General features: G+C 47.5%; 1 protein-coding gene across 2 annotated transcripts in view; it reads left to right on the forward strand.

Annotated features, from left to right (window-relative positions):
- Positions 1 to 26161, forward strand: part of ELAPOR1 (endosome-lysosome associated apoptosis and autophagy regulator 1) — a 69108-nt gene that overhangs the window by 30878 nt on the left and 12069 nt on the right. For both annotated transcript variants that reach the window (XM_059375628.1, XM_059375627.1), the window contains exons 2-11: positions 3372 to 3492; positions 5606 to 5798; positions 11570 to 11717; positions 12205 to 12285; positions 12868 to 12973; positions 13107 to 13256; positions 20678 to 20766; positions 24182 to 24359; positions 24546 to 24674; positions 25075 to 25165. In XM_059375628.1, coding sequence (XP_059231611.1) covers positions 3372 to 3492; positions 5606 to 5798; positions 11570 to 11717; positions 12205 to 12285; positions 12868 to 12973; positions 13107 to 13256; positions 20678 to 20766; positions 24182 to 24359; positions 24546 to 24674; positions 25075 to 25165 — 1286 coding nt within the window. The remainder of the gene's footprint in view (positions 1 to 3371; positions 3493 to 5605; positions 5799 to 11569; positions 11718 to 12204; positions 12286 to 12867; positions 12974 to 13106; positions 13257 to 20677; positions 20767 to 24181; positions 24360 to 24545; positions 24675 to 25074; positions 25166 to 26161) is intronic.

Consider the following 26161-nt stretch of genomic DNA (forward strand, 5'->3'; position numbering starts at 1 on the left):
TGACCGGTATGGGTACCTCATCCAAGTGGAATCACGTAGTGTTTGGCTTTTGTGACTAGCCTAATTCACTTGACGTCATTTTCATTTACCAACAGCTCAGTTTTTGAGCAAAGAAATTCCAGCTTTGGGATTCTTGTCTTCTTCTTTCTCATGTTCCCCAGGAGTACGCCATGTGGCTGGATGACTTAGGAGAGGGCAGATAAACTAAGGTGCCCACCCCTTATATCCAAACCCTACCCTTCTCCTGAAGCCACTGCCTACTGTGGCCCATTTAAAATTATAACTTGGCCCAGGGGCGGAGGGGTTGGCACCTTGCTGGCTCAGTTGCTTAAACATCCAACTCTTGGTTTGGCTCAAGTCATGATCTCAGGGCTGTGGGATCAAGCCCTGGAGAAAGTGTCTGACTCCATGCTCTGCGAGGAATGTGCTGGAGATTCTCTCTCTCCTTCTGCCTCTCCACCCTCAAATAAATACACATAAATCTTAAAAAAAAAAAAAAAAAAAACCAACAACAACAACCTGTGATTTGGATATGTGTCATATCACTGTGCATGGAGAGCAAGGAATTGTGAGCTGGACACACATACCAAATATATTTGTATGTCTCCTTTGCCCATATGTTACGCAGACTGTACACTTCCAAGGACAGATCACTGGGTAAACCTGATTTGTTCATGGACCGCTGACTGCAGTCAAGGAGTGCTGTCAGTTAATGCCTCTGATTCAACTGCCTGTCTAAGCTTATGTCCTGAGTGGTGAGGTCTCCTAGTTCAGATTTGAAACAGCTGCAGCAGACTCACCACGTTGGATGGTGGAAATATCCCCAAGTGACACAAAGTAAATTAGCACATATTGAAAGGGGAGTTTTCTAAGGCTTGGAATCAACCATTTTCCCAGCAAACCTCCCACCCAAGTGAGCCCCAGGGGACGCCAAATGAAAGGCAGCGAAGAGAAACAGACTTGGCCCATGTGTCTCCGAAAGCCAAATGCAGTCCAAGTGAACTGAAATGATTTGCCCGAACAGATTAGGTATTTTAACACCAATTCTCAGGCCTCAGAAGCGAGTCTGACTGCTGGCAGACAGCCAACACTGCCTTATTTAATTTTTAGATTTGACCGTTAAATTTGGCCCAGTGGGAAATTGTGTTTGATTGGACGTATGAAGGTGGTGGATTTTGGTTGGGAAGGCCTGGGTTCTAGCTCGGTGACTTACCTGCTGTGTGAACTGGAACTGGCCCTTTCACCTCGTTGAGAGTTTTTTCTCATCTTTACAATGAGGGAAACATTCCTGCTCTGTTTGCCTTACGGGAAATTTGAAGATCAAATGAGACCATGTTTGAGAACTCTAAAATTACTATGCAGATGACCAGCGTAATTATGCTTACAAGCAGAACATCGAATCCTTTCTGCCCAGTTCACTCAATTCTGCATTTAATTTACACGCTGTGGATTTTAACTCTCATTCTTGCAGGAAAACCCTTTGGGGAGTATCGTTTTTAGACCTGGAATTGCTAATCTCAGCATCCTCTGAGATAAGGAAAAGACTGGAATTATGGGGAAAAATAGACCCAGAGAGACAATAGCCCAAGAGCACAAAGGATTGCCACCCTGCTGTTCTTTCTTTCCTAGATGACACTGACATCTAAGCCCAAAGCCAAAGATTCTCATCAAAAGTTACGCTCACAGTTCCCCCTTCTCTACATCTTCTCCCTGTGGATGAAAATGTTGAGTTTGTGTTGCTATCTTGAGCCCTACTGGACACAACACTCAGTAACTCTAATGGCTGGACATAAAATATGTATGTGGTAAATATGTATAATAGAGAGAAATAAAGTTGTTCTCTTGCAATCTTAAGTTTCTGAAACGACAGCTCGAGAAAACACGTTCACCGTGTTTCCACAAATCTGAGACGCCAGTGCTTCTAAAACCCATTATTTTTATGTATCGCTAAGAGAGGAGAGTTGTATCCGTTAAAATACGTGGGGGTGCCTGGGTGGCTCCGTGGGTTAAGCCTCTGCCTTTGGCTCAGGTCATGATCTCAAGTTCCTGGGATCAAGCCCCACGTCGGGCTCTCGGCTTGGCAAGGAGCCCGCTTCCCCCTCTCTCTGCTGGCCTCTCTGCCTATTTGTGATCTCTCTCTGTGTCAAATAAATAAATAAAATATTTAAAAAAAATATGACACAGTGCTTTCTCATTATGTCAGCTGTGATTTCACAGATGTTAAAATGTGAAATATGCATCTTAGAACAGATGAAGTGCAGTGTGTTTACCTCTTCCAAAAGGTTAAGTTTTCTCCTTTTGGTTCTGATGCATTCTTAGATTAGCAAACTTAAAAACCATATCATTTTTAGTCTCTGCTCCTTGCATTTACACGTGGTATGCAGTCATTCTTTTAGGTGGGTTGAAGGGGAACAGTAAACCTATTTTTCTTATGGATACTATAGTACCAAGTACTCTGGCACTTGAATATAGAGTTAGGTAAAGGCAGCTTATAAAATACTTGTCAGAGCCAAAAATTACATTAATCCTGTGGTCTGTCACTCATAAGATTTAAAAGAGGAAGAAATGTTTAAGGGCGTGGGATGCATCTATGGTGGTCTTTTTTCCTCCCACATAGTGCTTTTTATTATTATTATTCTGTGAAATGCCTGATTAGGCTGTAGTGGCTGTTATTTAGGTTAGACTTAGTTCAGGAAAGCGACTGAACTGTGAGTTTCCCAGTACACAGAGAAATTAGGTATGAATAGGTTCCGGTGATGAGAGCTGCCTGGGTGAAAATAATGACGTTTTCATAAAATGCAAAGAGGGATTTAGAGTCTTTCTGGGCAGAAGAGAGTATGAAGAACAAGTAAATACAGCTTCTGTGACAATCCTTTGCACACGTTCCAGGAACAAGAACTTGCTCATAATTCTATCGTTGGGGACAAGAAAACTGCACCTGTTTCTAGCCCGTTCTGAACTTCCCTTCTCACCTTACTCTTGCCTATCAGGTCATTTCTTATATACAACGGCCAAGAGAGTCACCACCCAGAAAGGATTTCTAAGGACTAGACCATGGCCGGGTGGAAAGGAAGGATCCAAGTCATTGTAGCTCCTGTAGGCTTCCTAACAAGCATTTGGGCACGATCCCTGCTTGCTGCCTGGGAAGAGGTGGGGGTAAGGGGGTGATTGGCTGGTGTGGTACCATGTTGGCCAGTGTCAGTAGCCACCACGATCCTTGCTCCCTGCTGGGCGGGGTGGAGGCAGGGGTCTGGCGTGGTACCATGTTGGCCAGTGTCAGTAGCCGTCACGCTGGGTGAGCAGTGGGTGGAAAGCTATTAATGTTTGATCCCTGCTAATGCACATCTTGCCCTTTGTTGTCTCCCCTGTAGTCCGAGTACCACTACGAGTACACTGCGTGTGACAGCACAGGATCCAGGTGGAGGGTCGCCGTGCCGCACACCCCGGGCCTGTGCACCAGCCTCCCTGACCCAGTCAAGGGCACTGAGTGCTGTAAGCAGTCCTGCTTCTCGCCCTTGGTCTTTGCCCCAAACCTCCCAGCATCGGAACTAGGACCTCCCCCAACAGTGCCGCTGACTTAAGAAATCAGATTTTTCCCTCGGTTAACCCCCCCACCCCTTTGAGATTTGGCGCAGAAATGTTATTTCATGGCTGCAAACTGGGCATCTAAATTTGCCTTTATTTTCATTTTTCTTTTAATTGAAATCCCATCAGGGGATAAAGAATGAGCAACTCCAGCTGTGTGCCACTCAGATCTTTTTTTTTTTTTTTTTTTTTTTTTTTTTTGGTTCACATCCATTTGCTTTTGTGCCTGGGCGGGTCTCTCCAATCTACACTCACCAGCCACAATCAGTCCCTAGGAAAGACTGTGATTTGCTTTTGTTCTTGAAAAGGAAACCAGAGAAGATGAATTTCTGCAGAAACAGATCTTTAAAATGCACTGGGCATCGCTTCAGGGAAGAGAATCTTACCCAGCCATGAAGCTGCCTGTGCAGTGGGGAAGGTGGTGACTTGTCTGCAGCTCTGTCCCCACCTCTGTGACTCTGTTGTCCCAACTTTTCCACAGCTGGCAGCTCTTTCCCCTCCACTGTTCTTTCTAGAAATGTGAGGGGGTAACAATAGGGACTATGGTCAAGGAACACTTGAAGATTTGGAAAGGAGACTGGGGACATTTAAATTCTAAAAAAAAAAAAAAAAAAAAAAAAAAACTTGCCTTGTGCCTGGTTCAGTCGGTAAGCAAGTGCCTGTTAAATTAATGAGTGGATATTGCTAGGGTCTGAGCAGGACCAAGGTGTGACTAATGCTAACAAATGAGCCATCTTCAGGTAACTCAGCCAACTCAGTTGAGTTCCTCCTATGGGCACATGCTATGAACCACGAAGAGACCTAAGGCCCAGTCTCTGCCTTCGGATGCCTACAGTCTTCTAGAAGAAGCAGACATTCACATCTCCATTCATTTTTTTCAGCAAAACTTAGCGGAGCCCCTGCCATGTCTGTGCCCATCACTGGCCACTGTCCCTGGAGCCCAGAGCCTTGTAGGAGGCTCACATCAATACGATGTGTTAATATGGGGTGAAGAAGAATGGGAGTTACGGATGGATGCTTGGGAATCAGGAAGAGCTGGGGAGACCACCTGGGCAAAAAGTTTGCAGGTGGAAAAACACCAGACACATCCAGGGAAGAACATGTGGTCTGGGGCAGAGGCAACAGAGGGAGGGTAACAGAGGGGGCTGAGGCAGAGAAAATCCTGTAGGGGGAGATCAAGCTGGAAAGTTAAGTTGAGGGAAAATTATGGAAGACTTGGAATGCTTGGCTGAGAGCTTAAGTCTATAACCAAAGGGGGAGTGCCTGATGATTTTTTTAAATAACAGGAATAATAGTACATATCAGTGTGTTAGAAAGATACCTCTGACCACAGAATGAGCAAACAATAGGAAATAGGGAACCAGGTAGGAGGACACTGCAGGAGGACACTATTATCTCAATAGGCATGAGAATCCTGACCAACATGGCAGCAGTGGAACCAGAAAGGAGACAGATGCCAAAGACTCAAGGGGGAAATTCATGGCTACAGGGCTGGGCACCATACAGAAGGGTCAGCACAAGAGGCCATGGTATCTTCTACTGCAGAGTTCTTAGAATAGCTGAGGCTTTCCCTTAGGAAATGTCATGGACATGCCCAAAGTCCCTCAGCAAGGCAGAGTTCCTATAGCCCTAAATCTTTTTTTTCTTTTTTTTTAGTAACAGCTTTATTGAGATATAATTTGTATGTCATAAAATTCACCCCTCGAATGTGTAAGGTCCAGTAGTTTTTGTCCAGTTCTTTTCCAAAAGAAACATCACATCCACAAGCAATCTCTCCCCATGCTCTCCCCGCAAAGTCCCAGGCACCACAAATCTGCTTTCTGTCTCTGTGGATTTGCTTATTTTGGACATTCCATATACACGGAATCATACAAGATGTGCCATGGTTCTAAATCTTTGCGGGGCAAACTCCTAGATCTCGAACTTCTGTTCCCCCTTTTCAGGTGCCCACAAGCTGCCCAGTTCTCCTGAGGCGGCAGGAGTCTCACCACCCTGCCCTTATCCCCGCTCTGTGTTCCAGCCTTCTCCTGCAAAGCAGGGGAGTTTCTGGATATGAAGGACCAGTCCTGTAAACCGTGCGCCGAGGGCCGCTACTCTCTCGGCACGGGCATCCGGTTCGACGAGTGGGATGAGCTGCCCCATGGCTTTGCCAGCCTCTCAACCAACATGGAGATGGAGGACAGCACTACTGAGTCCGTGGAGAACTGCACTGCGTGAGTGCCTCCTCCTCTCCCTTCCCCTGTGCTGGGCTAGGGAGGTTGGAAACAAGAGAGCCAAGTAGCCAAGGGGAGACCAGAGCCGCTTCCCACAGGACATGACGCCCACCTCAGCACACTCTTACCGATCCAAACTTACTGGTGACTGACAGGCACTTGTGAAAGGTGGAAAACTGGAGGCAATAAGGGGATAAGGTAGACAAGGGTTAAGTGGCCAGTCCACTTCAAACAAAACCGAATTGGAGTTCCACCAAGGGATTTTGGATCAGGAGTAAACTTCCTCAACTTGAGTGCAACACAATGTGCAAAGCCTTAGGTATCTCCCGGGCTTTGGTGCTAACTCCTAAAACGGGCCAGCCCAACCAGTGTTTATGGGTTGGGGGGGATAGGCTAGGACCAGAGCTTTGGTCAGTGGCGGTCCAAACCCCTTAAGACCCCGGGGACCAGTGCCAGGTTCCTCGGGAACTGGTGAGCTATCCTTCTTGTAGCTGTGGATATTTAATCCCAGGAACAAGAATTAAATGATGCGGCTTTTATGTGCCAGGTACTGTTCTGAATGCTTTCCCTATATTATCTTCTATAATTCTCACAAGAACCCTCTGAAATTGGTATTATTGTTCCCTTCACACACATGAGGAACAGGAGCCTCAGAGAGGTTAAGTGACTCGTGCTTTTTTTACCCAGCTTCAAACCTGTGACACTGGAATGCAGACCCAGTCCCAAGCTTTCTACTGCCCCGTGCAGACATTCTCAAGGAACATGTAGCGTACGCGAAGCAATGTTAGGTCCTTACGGGAGAATTGTGGAGGCACGTACAGATGTGAAAGACAGTCACCCACTGCTTCTTGTTCACTATTGACAAAGAAGATGGGAGAAGAGCCACCAGAGTGGCTGAGTCAGTTAAGGGTCTGACTCTTGATTTTGGCTCAGGTCATGATCCCAGGGTTGTGAGATGAGCCCCAAGTCTTCTTCAGGCTCAGTGCTCAGCATGGAGCCTGCTTAAGGTTCTCTCTCACCCTCTGCCCCCTCCCCCCAAAAATAAAAGAAGATGGGAGAAAAGCACATGAAAGTTTCTCTTATACCCAAGCAATCAAAAGGATAAAAAGAAGTTGATAATTGTTTACACTTGTGTTATACTTGGATTTCTAAAACTGGGACCAATGTCTCCCATTCCTAAAACTGGGACCAAAACCCCTCCCCTTTCTAAAACTGGGACCAATGTCTCCTATTCTCTCAATAAGAAATATAGAGAAAAAAAAATTAAGGAAGCACCATTATCAGAGCCAGGCAGCAGGCATTTTATGGTCCAATTTTAATGTCACTTTAGAATTTAATATTTGTGTCAAAATCATTGTATGACAAGGTTGGCAGCAGAGATAGAGCCAGAGAGGGTTAAAGCTGAAAGGGGACCCATTTGTGCCTTAATAGAGAATGTGATTGACCCCAAACAAGGTGCAGGCCTCCCTCACTCAATCAATTCTTACCCTCACAAAGAAAGGGTTTCTCTCTCTCTGGGGACCTCACTGAGAGTCCAGAAATCATTACCGCTCAGCAAGACAGGATGTGGGCCGGTTAATAACAACTTGTGTTTCCATAGCACAGAAGGCTTCAGGGCCTGGACCTTCAGGGAGCCTGAGACATCCCCAGGAGGGGGGAAAGGATGTTTCTCCTCTGTAGAAACAGAGAGGAAGTGGGCACCTAGAGAGGCTTTGTGATTTCCACACTGCCCTCAGAAAGGCGGCCATGGAAATAGTACCAAGAAACCGAGTGCCTGGCTTTTCTGCTCACCTGAGTATTTACCTGAATCCATCCCCACCGTCTCCACCCTGACCAGAACCCACCTCCTGCCTGTTCTAGGTGCCCCCAGCTGGTCTCAGCTTCCACTCCAGCCTCTGCGGGGCCCCTGGCCATCAGTGGCTGACCCATCTACTTAAAACATAGAGCCAACTGCAGTACTTCCCCGCTCAAAACTCCATATTCCACGGATTCCTGTTTTCTGGGAATAAAATCCAGTATCTCGCCACAGCCTGCATGGCCCTGCCTTGGTGCAGCCTTCCGCCCATTGCGCCAGGATCCAGCCATGTTGGCAACCATGCTCCTTCACTCCTGGGTCTTTGTTTTGTGTGTGGGTTTGTTTTTGTGTTTTTTTTTTTTTTAAGACGTTATTTATTTATTATTTATTTGAGAGAGAGAGAGCGCGCGAGAGCGTGCAGCATGCATAAGTAGGGGGAGGGGTGAGAGAGAGAATCTCAAGGCGACTCCACACCAGCGAGGAGCCTAACACAGGGCTCTGTCTCACAAACCTGAGATCATGACCTGAGCCAAAATCAAAAGCCGGACACTCAACTAACACCCAGGTGTTCCCCGCCTAGCTCTCTGGACACAGTCTCCTCCAGCTCTTCTGGCTGATTCCTGCTTTACCCTCAGGTCTCTGCCTAAAAGTCACTTCCTGGGAGCTGCCAAACCTGGCCCCATAGATTCCCATTACATACACTCTGCTCATCTTCTATTTCTCTTTACGGCACTCATCAGACTGATTACTATGTGATTAGTTCTGTGATTAGGTAAGTGTCCTAATCATTTCAGTGCCTTTATTTCCTCATCCTAAAACAAAACAAAACAAAACAACAACAAAAAAAAAAAAACAGTGATAAACATGGTCTTTTTCTTATAGGCTGTGGTGAGGGTTAAATGAAATGATCCGTGTGAAGAATTTAGAGCAATGCCTGGCACTAGAAATCAATCAACACATGTTGTTATTGAACAGGAAATGATCTGCACCAGAGACAGCTCTAACAAAACCCAGAATCATGGTGCCTTGTGCAAATGTAGCCCACTGACGGAATCCTTTTAATTATTCATCTCACTTTGGGAGTTATTTATAGATAATGCCATGGAGCCCATCAGCACTAAGGGTTGTCTCTTTTAACAGGAGAAATCAATACTATTAGGTTAAGGGGAGATGTCTGGGATGAGCTCAGCTTAGGTATTTCGGATAAGCTTCCATTTGAGAATAACATCGTCGAAGAACTGTTATTATTCTAACAAACTCAGGGGGAATCCAGTGGACTATTGGAGGTCCCCTTCACTGGCCACTGTTAATAATCGCCTGGGCTGCTCTCAGGCCAAACAATGATATAATGGACTTATCTTTGGTCACCCTTTTCCACACCCACCTGTGTAATCCCGAGTCCCTCCTGTTTGCCAGAGCCACGCTTGGTGCCCGAGCAACAATGTGAGCAAGACAAGGGTGATCTCTGCTCTCACAGAGTCTGTCAGCCAGCCAGGAGGACAGACAATTAAAGAAGACTTAAATAAATTAAAGAGGAATTAGAATATGACCAGAGGAGAAAGCCAAATGGCAAATAAACCAAAGAAAAGATGGTGAACCTCGATAATAATCAAGGAAAAGAGATTTAAAGCTCAAGAAGCCATTATCGCCTACCATGTCACATTGGCAACAACTTTATAGTCTGACCATTCCAAACTTGGGGAGTCTGTGGAGCAACAGGAATATTCTCACATGCCAAGAGGGGCACATCCGTAGCAACCACTTTGGAGAACTGTGGCAGGAGCTGGTAAAGTAGGAGGTTCACATGCCCTCTCACCCAGCTTCCCCCTCAGACATGCATACAAGGAGAGGTACAAGAATGTCTTGAACAGAGTATGTACAAGAGCGAAAACAAACAAACAAACAAACAAAAAAACACACACAAAAAAACCAGGAAACAATCTAAAAGTCCATTAGCGAGTAATAGGTAAGTAAATACGTCAGAGCCATGCAAGGCTCTGATAGTAGCTTAGATAGTAGCAAACATGAAGAAGGAGCTTTGTGTGGGGGTATGGATGAATCCCACAATCATATTGAAACTAACAAAAGAAGCAAGTTTCAGAACACAGACGTATGATGCCATTTACGTGAAGTTTAAAAACAAGAAAAAGCATGATCATAGGACATATTGTTTAGAAATACCTGTATAATCAGTAAAGGGTAAAGAACCGCATGGAGATGATAAGCACCGTATTCCAGAAAGTGGTTACTTGGCTGAAAGGAGTAAGGTAGTCAAGGGCTTGAGACTTTCCAGGTGTACACCAAGGCTTCTGCTGTATTGTATTTCTTTTTTTTTTTCCTTCAAAGATTTTATTTATTTATTTGACAGAAAGAGAGAGCACAAGCAGGGGGAGGAGCAGAAGGAGAGGGAGGGGAGAAGCAGGCTCTCCGCTGAGCAGGGAGCCCAACCCAGGGCTCACACCCAGGCCCCTGAGATCATGACCTGAGCCAAAGGCAGATGCTTAACTGGCTGAGCCACCCAGGCAGCCTCTGTATTGTATTTCTCAAGCACAGTGGTGGCCTTAAATCTTTCATAATATGTGTAAGTGAAGTGGAAGAGAGCTGTGGCTACAGGAAGAGAATCGGTGACAGCTCAGAGTGCACACATAGCAGATGCCAATAGAGTCAAGGAGGACTTCTCAAATGAGGTGACATTTATTCTAAGATGCCTGGTACACAAGAGGGACTCAGGATTACACAGGAATTAAACAGAGGGAGGGAGGGACTTCCTGGGTGGCTCAGTCAGTTAAGTGTCTGACTCTTGTTTTCAGCTCAGGTCATGATCTCAGGGTGGTGAGATGGAGCTCCATGGGGGGCTCCTGGCCATGGAAACTGCTTAAGATTCTCTCTCTCCTTCTCCCGCTCCTCTAAACAAACAAGCAAACAATGCTGGTGAGCTGGAGTCTAGAGAGTAGGTATGGGTTTGTGCCCTATTCTAAGGGCAGCAGGGAAGTGGCATGGTCAGATTTTTGTTCTGGAGGACCTCTGCCGCCACAGTGTGGAGGAGGCATTGGAGGAGGCAGGACTGGATACAGGGAGGGAAGATAGGGACTGGTTCAGAGCTGGGGGTGGAGGAGGAGGGAGAGCGCTGGGGTAGGGTGTGGCCAAGTTGAGAGATATTTAGAAAATGAAATTACAAGACAGATTGATTGTCTCTGATGTTCTCTGGCCTTCCTTCTTCCCAGTTACCAGTTATATGCAGCATCTAAAAGTGGGCCTTTCCAGGGGTGCCTGGGTGGCTCAGGGGGTTAAGCCTCTGCCTTCGGCTCAGGTCATGACCTCCGGGTTCTGGGATCACGCCCCACATTGGGCATTCTGCACAGCAGGGAGCTTGCTTCCCCCCCACACACACTCTGCCTGCCTCTCTGTCTACTTGTGATCTCTCTCTCTCTGTTGAATAAATAAATAAAATCTTTTTAAAAAAAATTCTTCAAAAGTGGGCATTTCCAGAAAACCAGCTGGACTGGATGTGTCTGCTGACTTTCCCTGATGGCTTTGGAGTTGGGAAGACCTGGATTTAAATCTGAGCCCTGCCACTTGCTGGCTGCATGACATCGGGCAAGGCCTCCACTGAGCTTCAGTTTCAACATCCATTAAATGGGAAAGAAAAGAAGTCATGCATACAAAACACTGTAGTTCAGTACCCAGGAGATAAGAAGCAACCAATAAATGTTACCCCTCTTCCCCTCACAACACCTGCCATCTATCTTCTGGATAGTTCTGTAGAATGTGGGGACGCACCCACCTGTCTTCCTTGTGTCTGCTTTATCCCCAAGCTCCTTGATCTGGAGGTCACTCTTGTTCATGTCTAAATTCTCATCGGTGAATCACAAGTCTGGAGTTTCTCAGAGACCTAGCAGGACATGAGAACTGCACTTTGCACAAAGCACAGAGGGCCGTGACCCTGCTGATGAACATGGCTTCTGTTTCCTTACAGGTCCAAGTGGGTTCCCCTGGGTGACTACATCTCCTCCAACACGGACGAATGCACAGCCACGCTGATGTACGCCGTCAACCTAAAGCAGTCTGGCACGGTCAACTTTGAGTACTACTACCCAGACTCCAGCATCATCTTTGAGTTTTTTGTAAGCTCCCGTCGCTGTGGGGGGGGGGGGGGGATGGGAGGTAAAGACTGTCCAGGGCTCAGATCCACTGACAGGAATCGCAAGCGTATTTCTGGTTGGGGATTTTCCACAGTGGTCTTCCCTCTGGAGAGAACTGTGGACAAAATGAGCTGACACTTCGAGGCGAGGAGAGAGAAGCTGGGGGCCTCTGAAGGGAAAGAGGAGGGAACTGGAGACTCTAGGCATTTTGCCCATGCAGACATGAAAAAGTGTGTAAAGGCTTCTGAGTTCCAAGTTATTTCTTTGGCATTGATGCCCTGTTGTTTTGTGTGTGTAGCTAGCTCCCACCCTGCTTCAAGTTTCATGTGTTCTGACCTCAGTCCCTAAAGGAAATTGGCAGTTCCTCTCCCATAAGAAGGGCCCTCTGGAAGGCTGTGATAGCAGGGCGGGTAAGGAACCCATTTTCTTGGAAAGCTGAGACTCTCTTCCCAAACTCCTGCCTCCTCAGGTTCAGAATGACCAATGCCAGCCCAATGTAGATGACTCCAGGTGGATGAAAACCACAGAGAAAGGATGGGAGTTCCACAGTGTGAGTATCCTGCCAGCCTCCCAGGAGCCTTTCCTGGGGATACCAGCAAAGGGGCCGTGGGCTTTTCCTCCAAGGGGTGGTTCTTCCCAGTCTGGGCTCCCACCTCTCCGTCCCTAGAGGCCAGGCGTCTGACCCGATGAGGACATTGTAGTTTCTGTCCTCTTGAGTTGACAGAGTATGGGTGGGAGATAACTTGCACTCGTGGCCTGACCCCAAGGATCAGCAGCTTGCCAGCTCTAAGGCCCAGGTCTTCTGGGGATGGGGTGTGGAAACACAGAACCAGAGAAGAATGCAGGAACTCCACTCACCACTCCTGTCAGTCCTGTTAGGCCCCTTCATAGGTCTCACCTTGGAGATACTCATGGTTTATGTGGGTGAGGGAGAGGCCACGAGAGGGTGTTAAGAGGAGGCTTCAAAGCAGAGGGGAGCTGAGCTGAGCTGGGTGGAAAGGCAAAGCTGAAGAAGGTCAGGAAGGGGATCAGAAAAGGTGCTGCCCCGCAGCCGCAGCCGGTAAGAGGACAGGTCCCTACCAGAGGCTAATCCCATGGATTAGGGATATCTGTCTTCCTGTTTGTGGCTTAGGTCGAGCTAAATCGAGGCAATAATGTTCTCTATTGGAGAACCACAGCCTTCTCAGTGTGGTCCAAAATCTCCAAGCCCGTGCTGGTGAGAAACATCGCCATAACAGGTACCGAGAAGGGAGCGGGACCTGGGGTCTGTGGACTTCCTGACTCGGGGTGGGGGGGCGGTGGTTGTCAACCCCCAGAGGGCTTAGTCTCGGGGCTCAACCCTTGCTTCTCCATGCCGTTCTTCCTCCCTAGGGGTGGCCTACACTTCAGAATGTTTTCCCTGCAAACCTGGCACGTATGCAGACAAGCAGGGCTCTTCTTTTTGCGAACTTTGCCCAGCCAACTCCTATTCAAATAAGGGGGAAACTTCCTGCCACCAGTGTGACCCCGACAAATACTCAGGTGAGGTTCCTGAGGGCAGGTAGAGTTGGGGGAGCGGCGGGTACCAACAATCTAGGGGAGAAAGAGGAAGGAGAACCATACTTCTGGCCATGCTGAAGACGACTCTTCGTGAACCCCTGCTCCTGGACGCTGGAAGAACCCTGCTGATCCATACTCCACCGATCACTCCAGAAGCAAAAGTGAAATCATTCACAAGTAGTTGGTGAGCCTCTCCTATCTGCCAGGTCCTATTCTAGGTGCCTAGACTGCAACAGCAAACAAAACCCTAACTTCACAGAATTTATATTCTGGTAGGGGGAGGGGAAGACCGACAATAAACAAGAATGATAATAAATATATAATAAATTATAGTATGGTAGACAGTAAACCGTGCAGGGTGCTGTGGCAAAAAGAAAAAGCAGGTCAGGGCTAGAGGGATTAGGAAAGTTAGGGAAAGAGGTTGCAATCTTTTTTTTTTGCCCTAAACAGTGAAATTTGTATAAATGAAATTTTTTTTTTAAGATTTTATTTATTTATTTGACAGACAGAGATCACAAGTAGACAGAGAGGCAGGCAGAGAGAGAGGAAGGGAAGCAGGCTCCCTGCTGAACAGAGAGCCCCAAGCAAGCCTCCATCCCAGGACCCTGGGATCATGACCTGAACCGAAGGCAGAGGCTTTAACCCACTGAGCCACCCAGGTGACCCTGTCTGTATAAATGAAATCTTATATAATATTATAATTATAAATAATAGATACAGTAAGTAAAAGTTATACATTTATATATTTTAATTCATAACAGCTATTAACAGAGTTAGGTTAGAAGAGCCATGAGGCTGCATTGAAGAGCAAAGTTTTTTTTTAAAGATTTTATTTATTTGACAGAGAGAGACACAGCGAGAGGGGAAACACAAGCAGGAGAGTGGGAGAGGGGGAAGCAGGTTTCCCACTGAGGAGGGAGGACAGTGCGGACCTCAATCCCAGAATTCTGGGATCATGACCTGAGCCAAAGATAGATGCTTAATGACTGAGCCACCCAAGGCACCCCAAGCAAAATATATTTTTAAAGATTTTATTTATTTATTATTTGAGAGCAAGTTGGTGCTAGGGTGGGTGGGTGGGGGAGCAGAGGAGGAGGGACAAGAACACTCCCCTGCAGTACAGAGCCAGAAGCCAGGCTTGATCCCACCACCCTAAGATAATGACCCGAGCCGAAATCAAGAGGCAGAGGCTTAACCGACTGGACTACCCAGTGCCCTGATGAGCAAAATGTTTTGATAGCAAAGATTAAAGCTGGAAGTTACAATCTTTTATCAGCATGATGATCCACTGAATTCAAAGGCCTTCTCAGGAAATCAAGGCTTCCTTAGAACATAGTTTAAAAACCAGTGTTTGGGGGCTCCTGGTGGCACAGTCCATTGAGCATCTGACTCCTGGTTTCAGCTCAGGTCATGATCTCAGGTCGTGGGATTGAGCCCCACAATGCCACTGGCTTGGCACTCAGCATAGTCTGCTTGGGATTCTCTCTCCCTCTCCCTCTGCCCCTCCCCCACCCCCCCACCCCCCCTCAGGACCTGCTTGCATGCTCTTATGCTCTCTCTCTGTTTCTCTAAACAAACCAGCATTCTGAGGGCAAATAAGGGGACAGGTGTAGCAGCCTGTGGCTACAGTCTCTGAATAGCTTCCTGAAGTATCCCAATTTAAGAAAGAGAACCTGGGCATGTGAGGGAGTCCCAGGGCCTCAGGGCTCTGGTGTAAGGTGGGCAGTCCCCCCAGAGGACCCTCTTCCCAGACAGCCCATAACTATTCCATTTTTCCTTTCTTACACGGAGCCACACTCACACCCCCAGCTCAAGGCTCTCCCTCAAGCAGACCCTCAAATCTGTCCACAGACACACCCGTCCTTCACACAGGCATTGCCTGACGTGTTTGCCCAGCTGAGACCAGCCATTGACCCTATGAACTGCTTATTTCTACGCTGCTTCTAAAACAAAAGTCCTAGTTATCGACACAGATCTTGCCAAATGAGTGTCGTTTTCAGCAAGAACAGGAATGTTTAGATCTTGAGGGAAGTTTTTAATCGGTGAGTCTACATTCCTGTTTTTCCACTTGAATTTCCTCTTCTCCTTCCGTGCTCTATCAATGGCGCCCTTGTTTGTCTTCGTCTCCAGCTGCCTTGCCAGCCCAGCAGTGGTTCAAGGGTTTGAATGGCAAGGTGGCTCTAGAAAACCCCTCTGGGAATGTTTTGATCAACTCTGTATGTAAATTAATTGTTATCCAGAGAGCTGTTATGAAAGTGTTGGGTTGGGAGTCTGAGTCCCTCGGGGTCTGTTCTCCTGCTACCCATTTCTCAATCCACCTCTTTGAAGGGAAAGTGAGTTTTTATCATGACTTGACTCTTCCAGAATACAGGGTCCCTGCGAGGCTGGGGGGCGGGGGGAGGATGCAAAGAGATCTGATCAGAGCCTGTGATGGAATGTGCATAAAGGGAGGGACAGAAGACACTGAGAGCATTTAGTCATCCGTTTACGAATAAGTCCCGAGTGCCTGTGAGTTTCAAAGCCTGGGCTTGGTTGGAGCTGGTGCCTGCCTTCTGGCTTGGGTCGAAAAGTGGGAATGTAGTTATAGGAGCACCTAAGCGTGGTAAGTGCATTGTGCAGTGGCCACTCAGATAGGAACTCTGAGTGTAGCGCACAGTAGAGGCAAAGAAGGGACATGGTCAGTCCTCTGTGAGGAGGCAGGAAAGGCTTCAGTGGCAGTGGTCTTGAAAGAGGAGTCGGGGGGTGCCTGGGTGGCTCAGTGGTTTAAGCCTCTGCCTTCGGCTCAGGTCATGATCTCGGGGGCCTGGGATCGAGTCCCACATCGGGGGAGAGTCCCCCGATGGAGGGGGGACTGCCTCTCTGCCTACTTGTGATCTCTCTCTATCAAATAAATAAATAAATAAAATCTTTAAAAAAAAAAAGAAAAGAAAGAAAGAGGAGTCGGTGGTTTGATGGATGTTCAGGAGGGAGTGTAGCCAAAGCCAGAAGGCTTGGGGGTCTTGGAGAAACTCAGCAGGGCAGGAGCTGACTTGGAGAGAACTAGCATCCAAGGCTAAGAGGTGGGTAGGGAACAGACTACGGACCAGCCCTTCTGTGCCATTGCTGAACATTTGGGATTTGATTCTGCAAGCAGTGGGGGCCGTTCAAGAATTTTAAGCTAGGGAGTGATGTGATTTGGCTCTTGACTTTGAAAGACCACTCTAGGTGCCATTGGGAAAATGAATGAGGAAGGAAACAGTTGGAAGCAGAGGCCACAGTCCGGAGATTTCTCCACAGGCGTCATTGCTGGTATCTAGGGCCTAGACTGAGGTGGAACTAATGGGAATGCAGAAGTTAAGGACAAAGGCTTGACTAAAAGCATCTTTCTTATTAATACCTAAAATGTGATTGTTAAGAATTATTCCTTTGTGTTATGTTCAATATTAGGGATTCATTTCCTAGTAGAATAGCATGGGTTTAAGAGCACGAACTCCAGAACGGAATTACTAAGGTTCAGATCTCTGCTCTGTCACCTACTAGCTCTGCCACCTTGGGCAGGTCACTTGTCTGTGCCTCAGTTTCCTCATCCATAAAATGGGAATGGCAATAATCACATCTACCTCATAGTGTTATTGTGTGGATCAACTGACTATTACAGATGAAAGATTTAGAACAGTGCCTGGCATTGTAGTAAGCACTAATTTTATCACAGCTTAACCTTGAACAGTACAGGGACAATAACTTCTGACTCTCCAGAAACTTAACTACTAATGACCAGAAGCCTTACTGATAAACAATTGGTCAATATACATTTTGTGTTTTATATTACATACTGTATTCTTACAATAAAAGAAGTTGGAGAGAAGAAAATGTCATTAAGAAAATCATAAGGAAGAGAAAATACATTTACAATACTAATACTGTACTCTGGGTGTGTGTGTGTGTTCCACATATAAATGAACCCTCCCGGTTCAAACCTTTGTTGTTCAAGGGTCAACTGTGTTCATTTTCATTGAGGCTTATCCCAGCTGGCCTCTCTTTCCTTGAAAGGACTCTTAGCATAGGTAACAGTGATAACAAGTCACTTGGATAGTACTTTACAATTTCCCAGAGTGCAGGAGTGATCTCCCTGTGTATAGAAGAATAAAGGACAGTTCAGAGAGGTTAGGGGGTATCTGAGCTGGACCAAGCCTTCATTAGATGATTCAGTCATCAAGGGGAATGTTTTCCTTTGATGAAATGGATCTGAATGAGAGGACATTATACTCCTGGGGGTGGGGAGAAGTCCTTAAAGGAAGAGGAAAGCTCGGAGAGAGAATCCCAAGCCCCCATGATAAACTTTATCTTCTCACAGTCTTGCTCCCTGGGCCAACGTTAGAAGAATCCCTTTTTGCTCCCTTGCCCGAACATCTAGGCAGATCTTTCAAACTTGACCAGTACCCAACTTCAACACCTTGATGAAACCTGAGCTAGGGAAGCGAGGTCCGGCTCAGCATTTGGGTTAATCATTTATTAAAACTAGGTTAGCAATCATCAAGTGTATAAACACCTGGACCACTTTTGCTGAAACCTGGAGCTAGGGTATCAGGTTGAGCAAATATTTGAACAAGCAGAGAAAAGTCCTTGTGTAAAATGTACTTTTTAACATGGAACTTGCAACCTGCTAGACCCTCTATGCTGGATCCTGGGAAATGGTGTGTTTTCAGCATCTCCTTCCGAAATCCTCCTGGCCCAGCTTCTCAAAAGCAGGAATCCCTGGATCCCTCTGGCTGAATAGGGCCTTCTGCTTGTTAACCAAGTCAATGAGCTGAGAAGACTCCAGCTGTTCCTCAGGCAGTAGCTCCCTCTTGCCCAGGCTAATCAGATGGGAACAGAAGAGGTGTGGGAACACGCAGTGGAGGGAGCTCCCTAGGGCAGGCCAACAAGGGTGTAACTAGGAGATTCTCTGATCTAGGAACTCATTTGGTGCCTCAGAAAGAAGAAAGGATCAGTTGAGGTATAAGACTTAACTGGAAGGGAGAGAAAGAAACTTTCAATCCTTATTTAAAATCTCATGACAAGGGGCCCCTGGGTGGCTCAGTCGTTAGACGTCTGCCCTCAGCTCAGGCCATGATCCCAGGATCCTGGGATCCAGCCCTGCATCGGGCTCCCTGCTCAGTGGGAAGCCAACTCTCCCTCTCCCACTTCCCCTGCTTTGTTCCTCTCTTGCTGTCTCTCTCTGTCAAATAAATAAGTAGATAGACAGATAAAATCCCATGACAAGGGACGCCTGGGTGGCTCAGAAGATTGAGCATCAGACTCTTGGCTTTGGCTCAGGTCATGATCTCCGGGTCATGAGGTTGGGCTCCGCGCTCAGCAAGCAGTCTACCTGAGAGTCTCTCTCTCCCTCTGCCTCCTTCCCCTTCCCCTGGGCTCTCTCTCTCTCTCAAACAAATAAAAACATCTTTTTTTTTTTTTTTTAAATCTCATAACAGTTAACAAATAAAAATAATTCCCACAGGGGCGCCTGGGTGGCTCAGTGGGTTAAGCCGCTGCCTTCGGCTCAGGTCATGATCCCAGGGTCCTGGGATCGAGTCCCGCATCGGGCTCTCTGCTGAGCAGGGAGCCTGCTTCCCTCTCTCTCTCTGCCTGCTTCTCCGACTACTTGTGATTTCTCTCTGTCAAATAAATAAATAAAAATCTTTAAAAAAAAATAATAATTCCCACAAACACAGAGAGTAATAGTTACCAGCATTTAGTGAGCCCCTACTTGCAATGCACCAAGAACGTGCTGGCTCAGGTAAGGTAGATATTATTATTCATGCTCTACGGAGGAGAGCTCTACGAGTCAGAGAGGTTCAGTAGCTTGCCTAAAGTGACACAGCTACTAAATGGAACGGGATCCAAACCCAGATCGTAATACTGAAAATCTCATTTCAGTCTATCACATGGCCTGTCAGGTAATCTACAGAGAGAGGATGGCACACTTGTATCAAATGCTTGCCTGCAGGTGACACAGCAGTCACCTTAGAAATGACAGTGACAGGGGCGCCTAGGTGGCTCAGTGGGTTAAGCCTCTGCCTTCGGCTCAGGTCATGATCTCAGGGTCCTGGGATCGAGTCCCGCATCGGGCTCTCTGCTTGGTGGGGAGCCTGCTTCCCTTCCTCTCTCTGCCTGTCTCTCTGCCTACTTATGATTTCTCTCTGTCAAATAAATAAATAAAATCTTAAAAAAAAAAAAAAAGAAATGACAATGACAGGAGCAGTAGTAATAGTGCTGCACTGGTCCTCTATGAAGCAGTGGTTTTCTTTTCTCTTCTTTTCTTTTTTTTTTAAGATTTTAAGATTCCATTTATTTATTTGACAGAGAGAGACAAAAGCAGGGGGAGTGGGAGAGGGAGAAGCATGCTTCCCGCTGAGCAGGAGCCCCATGTGGGGTTTGATCCCAGGACTCTGGGATCACAACCCGAAGCGGAAGGCAGATACTCAATGACTGAGCCACCCAGGTGCCCGAAGCAGTGGTTCTCATTCTGGAGAAAATAAATTCCCTGGTTTTAAAATTTTTTTTTTAAAGTTTTAAAAATTAATTTGCATAAATTACATATATTTTTCTGGAAAAACCAAACTGGTCTTTTGTTTCAGTTTCTTAAAATGTTTTTAATTCCAAAAAGGTGAAGTCCACTGCTTTAAAGAGGGATACACTGAAATAGTTCTTGCCATTCAAGCATTCACAGGGTTAAAGCAGAGCTAACATACAGAGAGTAGAATAAATAAAATGATAGTTGATACCTTTTTTATTAGGAACAGGTCAAGGGTTAGAGATAGTGGCAGGATGTTTGGGGGAGGGGAAAGTGGAAAAAACTCTTTGTCTTAAGTGGAGTTGGAGGAAATGACCACCTTATTTGTGGAGAGTGGGTGCCTGGAGAAAGGGAAACGCCGAAGGTGGAAGGCCTTCATTGGAGGGAGATATTCAGAGAAAATGCAGGGAAAGAATTGGAATAAGAGTATGAAGACACTGTCCTAAGCTTTCCTAAGATTTGCTGTAATCCTTCAGGAGTGGAAAAAAACACCTGCACAGGATTATGAAGCAAATGGAACATGGCAGGTCTCAAAAAACCGCGTTAGTTGTGGTTAGCCTGGAAGATGCTGTCTCTGGCTCCCCACCCCTCTCACTGGCCCGCTGGCGCGTCCCCTTCCTGATGCCCTGCCCACCAGTGCCTTCTCATAGCACCAGGGACAGGTGCAAAGGGGGTATCTGAGTGGGGCTTTAGGTTCTGGAAGCGAAGCAGAAGGAAGGGTGGGTGGGCTGGATTTTCTTCTTCCCGCAATACCTGTGTTTGTGTGCTGTACCCCAGGGTCTTGGAGGTCCTAGGGTCATGAGCAAGTGGTGAAGAGCTCTGATTTCTTACGTGACTTCACCTATTTGTCCTTGCTTTTACAATTTAGAGAAGGGATCCTCCTCCTGCAAAGTGCGCCCGGCCTGCACGGATAAAGATTACTTCTATACTCACACAGCCTGTGATGCCAACGGAGAGGTGGGTAGCATGGTCTTGGAGCCCCTTGGCCCCCAGATAGCTCCTTTGCCCACTCCTTGGGCTTTACTACATTTGGGGTTCCAGAAGTCAGTGGAGCTGGCAGGGAGAAAATCCCACAGACCTCTGTGGGGACTCCAGGGCCTGGGAGGGGGAGTGGGGAGGCAAAGCGAGATGGCCTCTTTCATCTTCAGGTCAGAAACTGTTTTTGCCCCATTTGTTCCACTGCTTATTCACACATGCTCTGTTGCAAAAAAGCCATTGCATTTTCTTTTGCTTGGTTTCTCCCATTCCCTTGGCGCCTCTGGGCCATGGTGCTCTTATTTCCTCATGGAACTCATCAGACCTGTCCCCTCAGCACTGCTTTTGTCGGCTGGCAAAGGGAATTCATTCCCATTTCCTGTCTCACTGGAGAATGGGCTGACTGTTCTGTCTCTGCTGGTTCCTTCTTTCCCCCAGGCTTTCTGCCTCAGAGAGTCTTTCCTTTGTAGTCTGCGTCACCTCTGAGTCAGCAGGCGTGATTTGAGAACAAATGCTCTGCCAGGCCTTGTGCCCCGGCTGGGGGTCACGTGATGAAGGCTCCTGCCCTGCCCTCCCAGAGCTCACTGTTCTGGGAGGGAAGGTGAGAGATGAGAACAGGAGGAGGAAGTGCAGGGGCCTGGGGGCCTCCGGGAGAGCCGTGACCAGGACTGGGGAGCCAGGGAAGGCCTTTCAGAGGAGGTCACATGTTCAAAAGTCATTTACTGTGCCTGTGCCTGGTACCTCCCATACAGCAGTTAACCAAACAGGGTGGGGGAACATCTACTTTTACGGGGCTTCTTTCTTGCTGGGGAGCCAGTGGAAAGAGAGACAACAGATAAAACATAAATAAGAGTATATCAGATGGTAGTGAGTGGAAGCAAAAAATTAAGAAAAGATGAAAAGACAGAGAATGACAAAGGGTGACAGTGCTGTTTTAGAGAGGGTTGGGATGACATTTGAGGACGTAACATTTGAACAGAGACCTGAGTGAGACAAGGGGTGGCCACCGTGGTTTCTGTGCACACAGCACATGTGGAGGAGGCTGACTTGTGTCCAGCAAATTCGAGGAACAGCAGAAAGTGAGCTAGGATGGCTCAGGGGCACGAGTGGAAGGATTTGTTTTAGATCAGAGGTTCCAGATGAATTGTCTGTATCCCTAAACCACAGCCTCTCAGAAAGATAGAAGTTGGGAAATTTGCATTCAGCGTTAAGCATAGGCTTGGCTATTATTAGGATGCGTAAGTGTTTCCTGGTTGGGCGGCTGGATGAATTCTCCTCTTGCCAGATAAGCATGGGATAAAGTCTGGTCCTTAGCAGTGATTGCTTTTCATCATCCTCTCTTACTCCTCACCCTTCCCCACACCTGCCCTCGTGTTTCGAGCATCGTTCTCTCCCCCAGCAGCCGAGGGAGAATGGCTACACATCTCATCAGTTTTACCTCTGTTGTGCAGTGTCTGGGATTCTGTATGACCTTGTAAAAATCATTTTCATCTTCTTGGCATCAATTGACTCACTAATTAAATGGGGATGTTGAATCCTGCTGCTCTTCTCCCCCCTTGGCATAACATGGGGCTGAATGTGGTGGTCTTTGCTTCCTTCTGCTCCAGTATCCTCTCCTAACCTCCAGCCAAGGCCCTCTGGAGGGGCAGCGAGCTCTGCTGCCTGCCAGCGGGGGCGTCTGCCCTTGCCAGAACAGCCTGGGGCCTCTGGATGCTCAGCGGGGCCAGAGCCACTGCTCCTCCTGGCAGCCCAGCCAAGGCTCAGGGGAGGAGCCCTGCAGCATGAGTGCACAGGAGTATGCATTCATCAGGATTGCCTCGCAGAGCTCTCACGCCTGCACTGGCTCTGCTCTGTCTCATGCTTTCATTTTGTCTTCTAAACTGTATTTTTAAATCAAGGGCCATAACTTGAGTCCACTCCCATGATCGCCCTTATGGTCTTTGCCGTGCCTTGGTGGTTCCTCAGGGACAGGTTGACCAGTCCTCCGGGTCTGCTGCATGTGCTGCTCCAGGAGATGGCCCCTGCAGTGTTCCTGCTCCCCAGACCCTTCTGTCCATCAGACTCGGGGGACAAGCAGGAAGAGAGCACCCAGGTTAGAGCCCAAGTTTGGGGCTCTGGCCATTGGCTGCTCTTCACAGGGAGGAGTCTCTTCACGGTGGAATGGAGAGGGTCAGGAGAGGAGCCCCAGGACCCAAGACAGCACAGGCTCCTCTTAAGACTGGTCCTTTCTTATGCTGAGTAAAGTGGATGGATGCCTTATTGGTCCACCTTTTCACATGCATTGCTGTGCTGCCAGGAGCAGAGCATCCTCCCTTCAATGCAATTTGCTCTTGTAGATTACACCTTTTATCTCTGACTTGGCCCAAGGGCCACACAAGTAGCTTTCCCCTGCGGAACCAGGAGCCTCCCCATGTCATCCCCTCTTCTGTATCCCATACCTCCATCAAAAGAGTAGGGATGGCCCTATGGAGTGACAGATACAGTGTTTTCCTTGTCCACTGATCTGATGGCTGACCTTTCCTCTTCCCATTACCCCCAACTTCATCGAGATGTAATTGATGCATAACTTTATGTAAGTTTAAGGTGCCCACTGTATTCATTTGATATACTTATATATTGCAAAATGCTGACCACCATAGCATTAATTAACACCTCCATGATATCACATAATTATCCTTTTGTGTGGTGAAAACATTTAAGATCTACTCTCTAAGCAGCTCTCGGGTATATACAGTAGTATAGTACTATTAACTGTAATCACCTTGATGCAACTTAGTGCCCCAGAACTTACTGGTCTTATAACTGGAAGTTTGTAGCCCTTGGCCAACATTGTCCCTTTTGTCTTGATGTCCCATCAAGACAGTATCCATCCACCCACGCAGATTGTTCTTACGCGACTGTTGTCCTTGCTAGATGGTGAGCCCCTAAAGGGAAGGAGCCATGTCTCTTCCCAGTTCTGGCACACAAGTGTAGTAGGCTTCTATACATGCCTACTGAATAAATGCAAAAGCAAGAAAAATACTTGGAAGACACATGGAGACATCCCTTTTTATGTTTTGGGATTTTCATCAGCTACTTTTCCTGTGACCTTGGTAGTCATAAGATGCTACACTGGAACCAGAGCTTTCTCTGGAGACAACTGGTCCTTCCCTTCTCCCTGTCACACATGTCCTCGCTGAGTATACCCTTCTTCATCCAGGCAACACTTAGCGGATATTTACTGAGCACGGCCATGTGCCGGGCTCTGGGCCAGGAGCATGGAATATATTGGTGACCAGAAGGGGGTCCCCTACCCTCATGAAACTTTCATCATAGACCCGAGTACCCCCTACCACCACCACTCTAAAGATGTGCTAAATCCCACACAGGCTGAGCCATTCTTCATCCGTTTCTGCAGACCCAGCTCATGTACAAATGGGCCCAGCCGAAGATCTGTGGAGAAGATCTCGAGGGGGCCGTGAAGCTGCCTGCCTCTGGGGTGAAGACCCGCTGCCCGCCCTGCAACCCGGGCTTCTTCAAAACCAACAACAGCAGCTGTGAGCCCTGCCCTTACGGCTCTTACTCCAACGGCTCTGGTAACCTCTCTGTCTGCGTCCTGTCCATTCCCATGTCCCCTACCTGGGTGGGTGGCGTGGCACTCAGAGTGGTCAGTGGAACGTGCACACTGCCCACCACTGTTGTCCCTTGTCTGAGGGACAGCAGCTCCCGTCAGGGTGGCTGCGGCCTCATTGCTAAAGGCACGGATCTTGTGGTTCCCCCAGATTGCAGCCACTGTCCAGCTGGGACTGAGCCAGCAGTAGGATTCGAATACAAATGGTGGAACACGCTGCCCTCGAACATGGAAACCACAGTCCTCAGTGGGATCAACTTTGAGTACAAGGGCATGACTGGTGAGTACCTCCTCACCGCAGTGAGCTGTCAGCTCCCTGCTGTCCGGGAGCTCTCCCGCTTCACATTTCTTCATAACAGTGATATCCCCAGAAAAATGAGCTAATCACGCCATGTATCCTCTGGAATGTTCCACTCCCCATGGACGTTCGTTCTGCCAGACCTTAGTTTTGTAGATAGAACCAGAGCTAGCAACCATGTGCACACACTCCAAAGGGCTTGCTCTAAGATCTTCAGAGTCTTTGACCGAAGTAGCAGGATAGATAACATGGTTTTGCTTTGGTGGTGGGTCTGGATGCCTCAAAGGACGGTGTTCTCTCTCTCTCTCAGAGTGTCAGCTGGGTGCATGTTTCCCTGCACCTGGGACCCCTGGGACACTGACTCTCCCCTCTCCTTTTCCAGGCTGGGAGGTGGCCGGTGATCACATATATACAGCTGTTGGAGCCTCAGACAATGACTTCATGATTCTCACCCTGGTTGTGCCAGGATTCAGGTGAGGGATACAGAGCTAAAGGAAGCCCACACCACCTTGACCACATCCAAGTCCCACATAGCTTGGAGTGTTGTAGAGGAGAGGGTTCTGGCGTGTGGAAGCATGAGTTCAGAACAGAGGGGAGCAGGGTAGTGGTCTGAGAGCATTAACCTGAATGTTCAGGTGGTTTCCTAGTTGCTGCCCACACTGGCAGACCTCCCGCTGGCACTCTCTCACACCTGGCTTCTCTCATGGATTGGCCACACGCTCGCTACTTGAATTCTCCCTCTTCACGCCATCAGATAAAATGTTACAAACAAACGCACAACTTTTAAAAAGAAGGCCAGGGGTGCCTGTGTGGCTCAGTCGGTTAAGCATCCGACTCTGGATTTCGGCTCAGGTCATGATCTCATGGTTGTGGGATGGAGCCCCGCATTGTGCTCTGAGCTCAGGAGGGACTCTGCTTGAGATCCTCTCTCTTCCTCTGCCCCTCCCCACTGTGTACTTTCTCTCTCTCTAAAATAAGTAAATAAACCCAAAGTAAATAAATAAATAAATAAATTTTTAAAAATTTACAAAGAAGGCCAGACAGTTCGTCTTCATTTGGGACAAGAAGACTGAAATGGATGGCTCTTGCTGTCATAATGATCCCCATATCCCAAGAAGACCTAGGACATTAAGCAATGCGTTTGCCATTAAGATAAAGACTACAGGCAATGTGGTGTGGTGAAAAGAACACTCTACTGAAAACAGGCACTTGAACTTCACCAGTTACTGGCTTTGTGAACTCGGGGAAGTCACCATGCTGCTGTAGGCTTCAGGCTCCTCGTTGGTAAAACAGGGGGATTGATAGTCTGTGACTTTGGACTAACTCAGGTTGAGATGATTTTTCCAGCCCAGTGGTTAGCATAACTGTGTAGATAGGAGTTGGGACTGGTGGTTCTTAGGACACAAGCAAATGGCCAAGGACAAAAGAAAAGCCATAAATGGATTTCCAAAGCCAAAGTGAATTCTTCT

The sequence above is a fragment of the Mustela nigripes genome, chromosome 14, assembly GCF_022355385.1.
Source record: "Mustela nigripes isolate SB6536 chromosome 14, MUSNIG.SB6536, whole genome shotgun sequence".
In the NCBI taxonomy this organism is placed as follows: Eukaryota; Metazoa; Chordata; class Mammalia; order Carnivora; family Mustelidae; genus Mustela; species Mustela nigripes.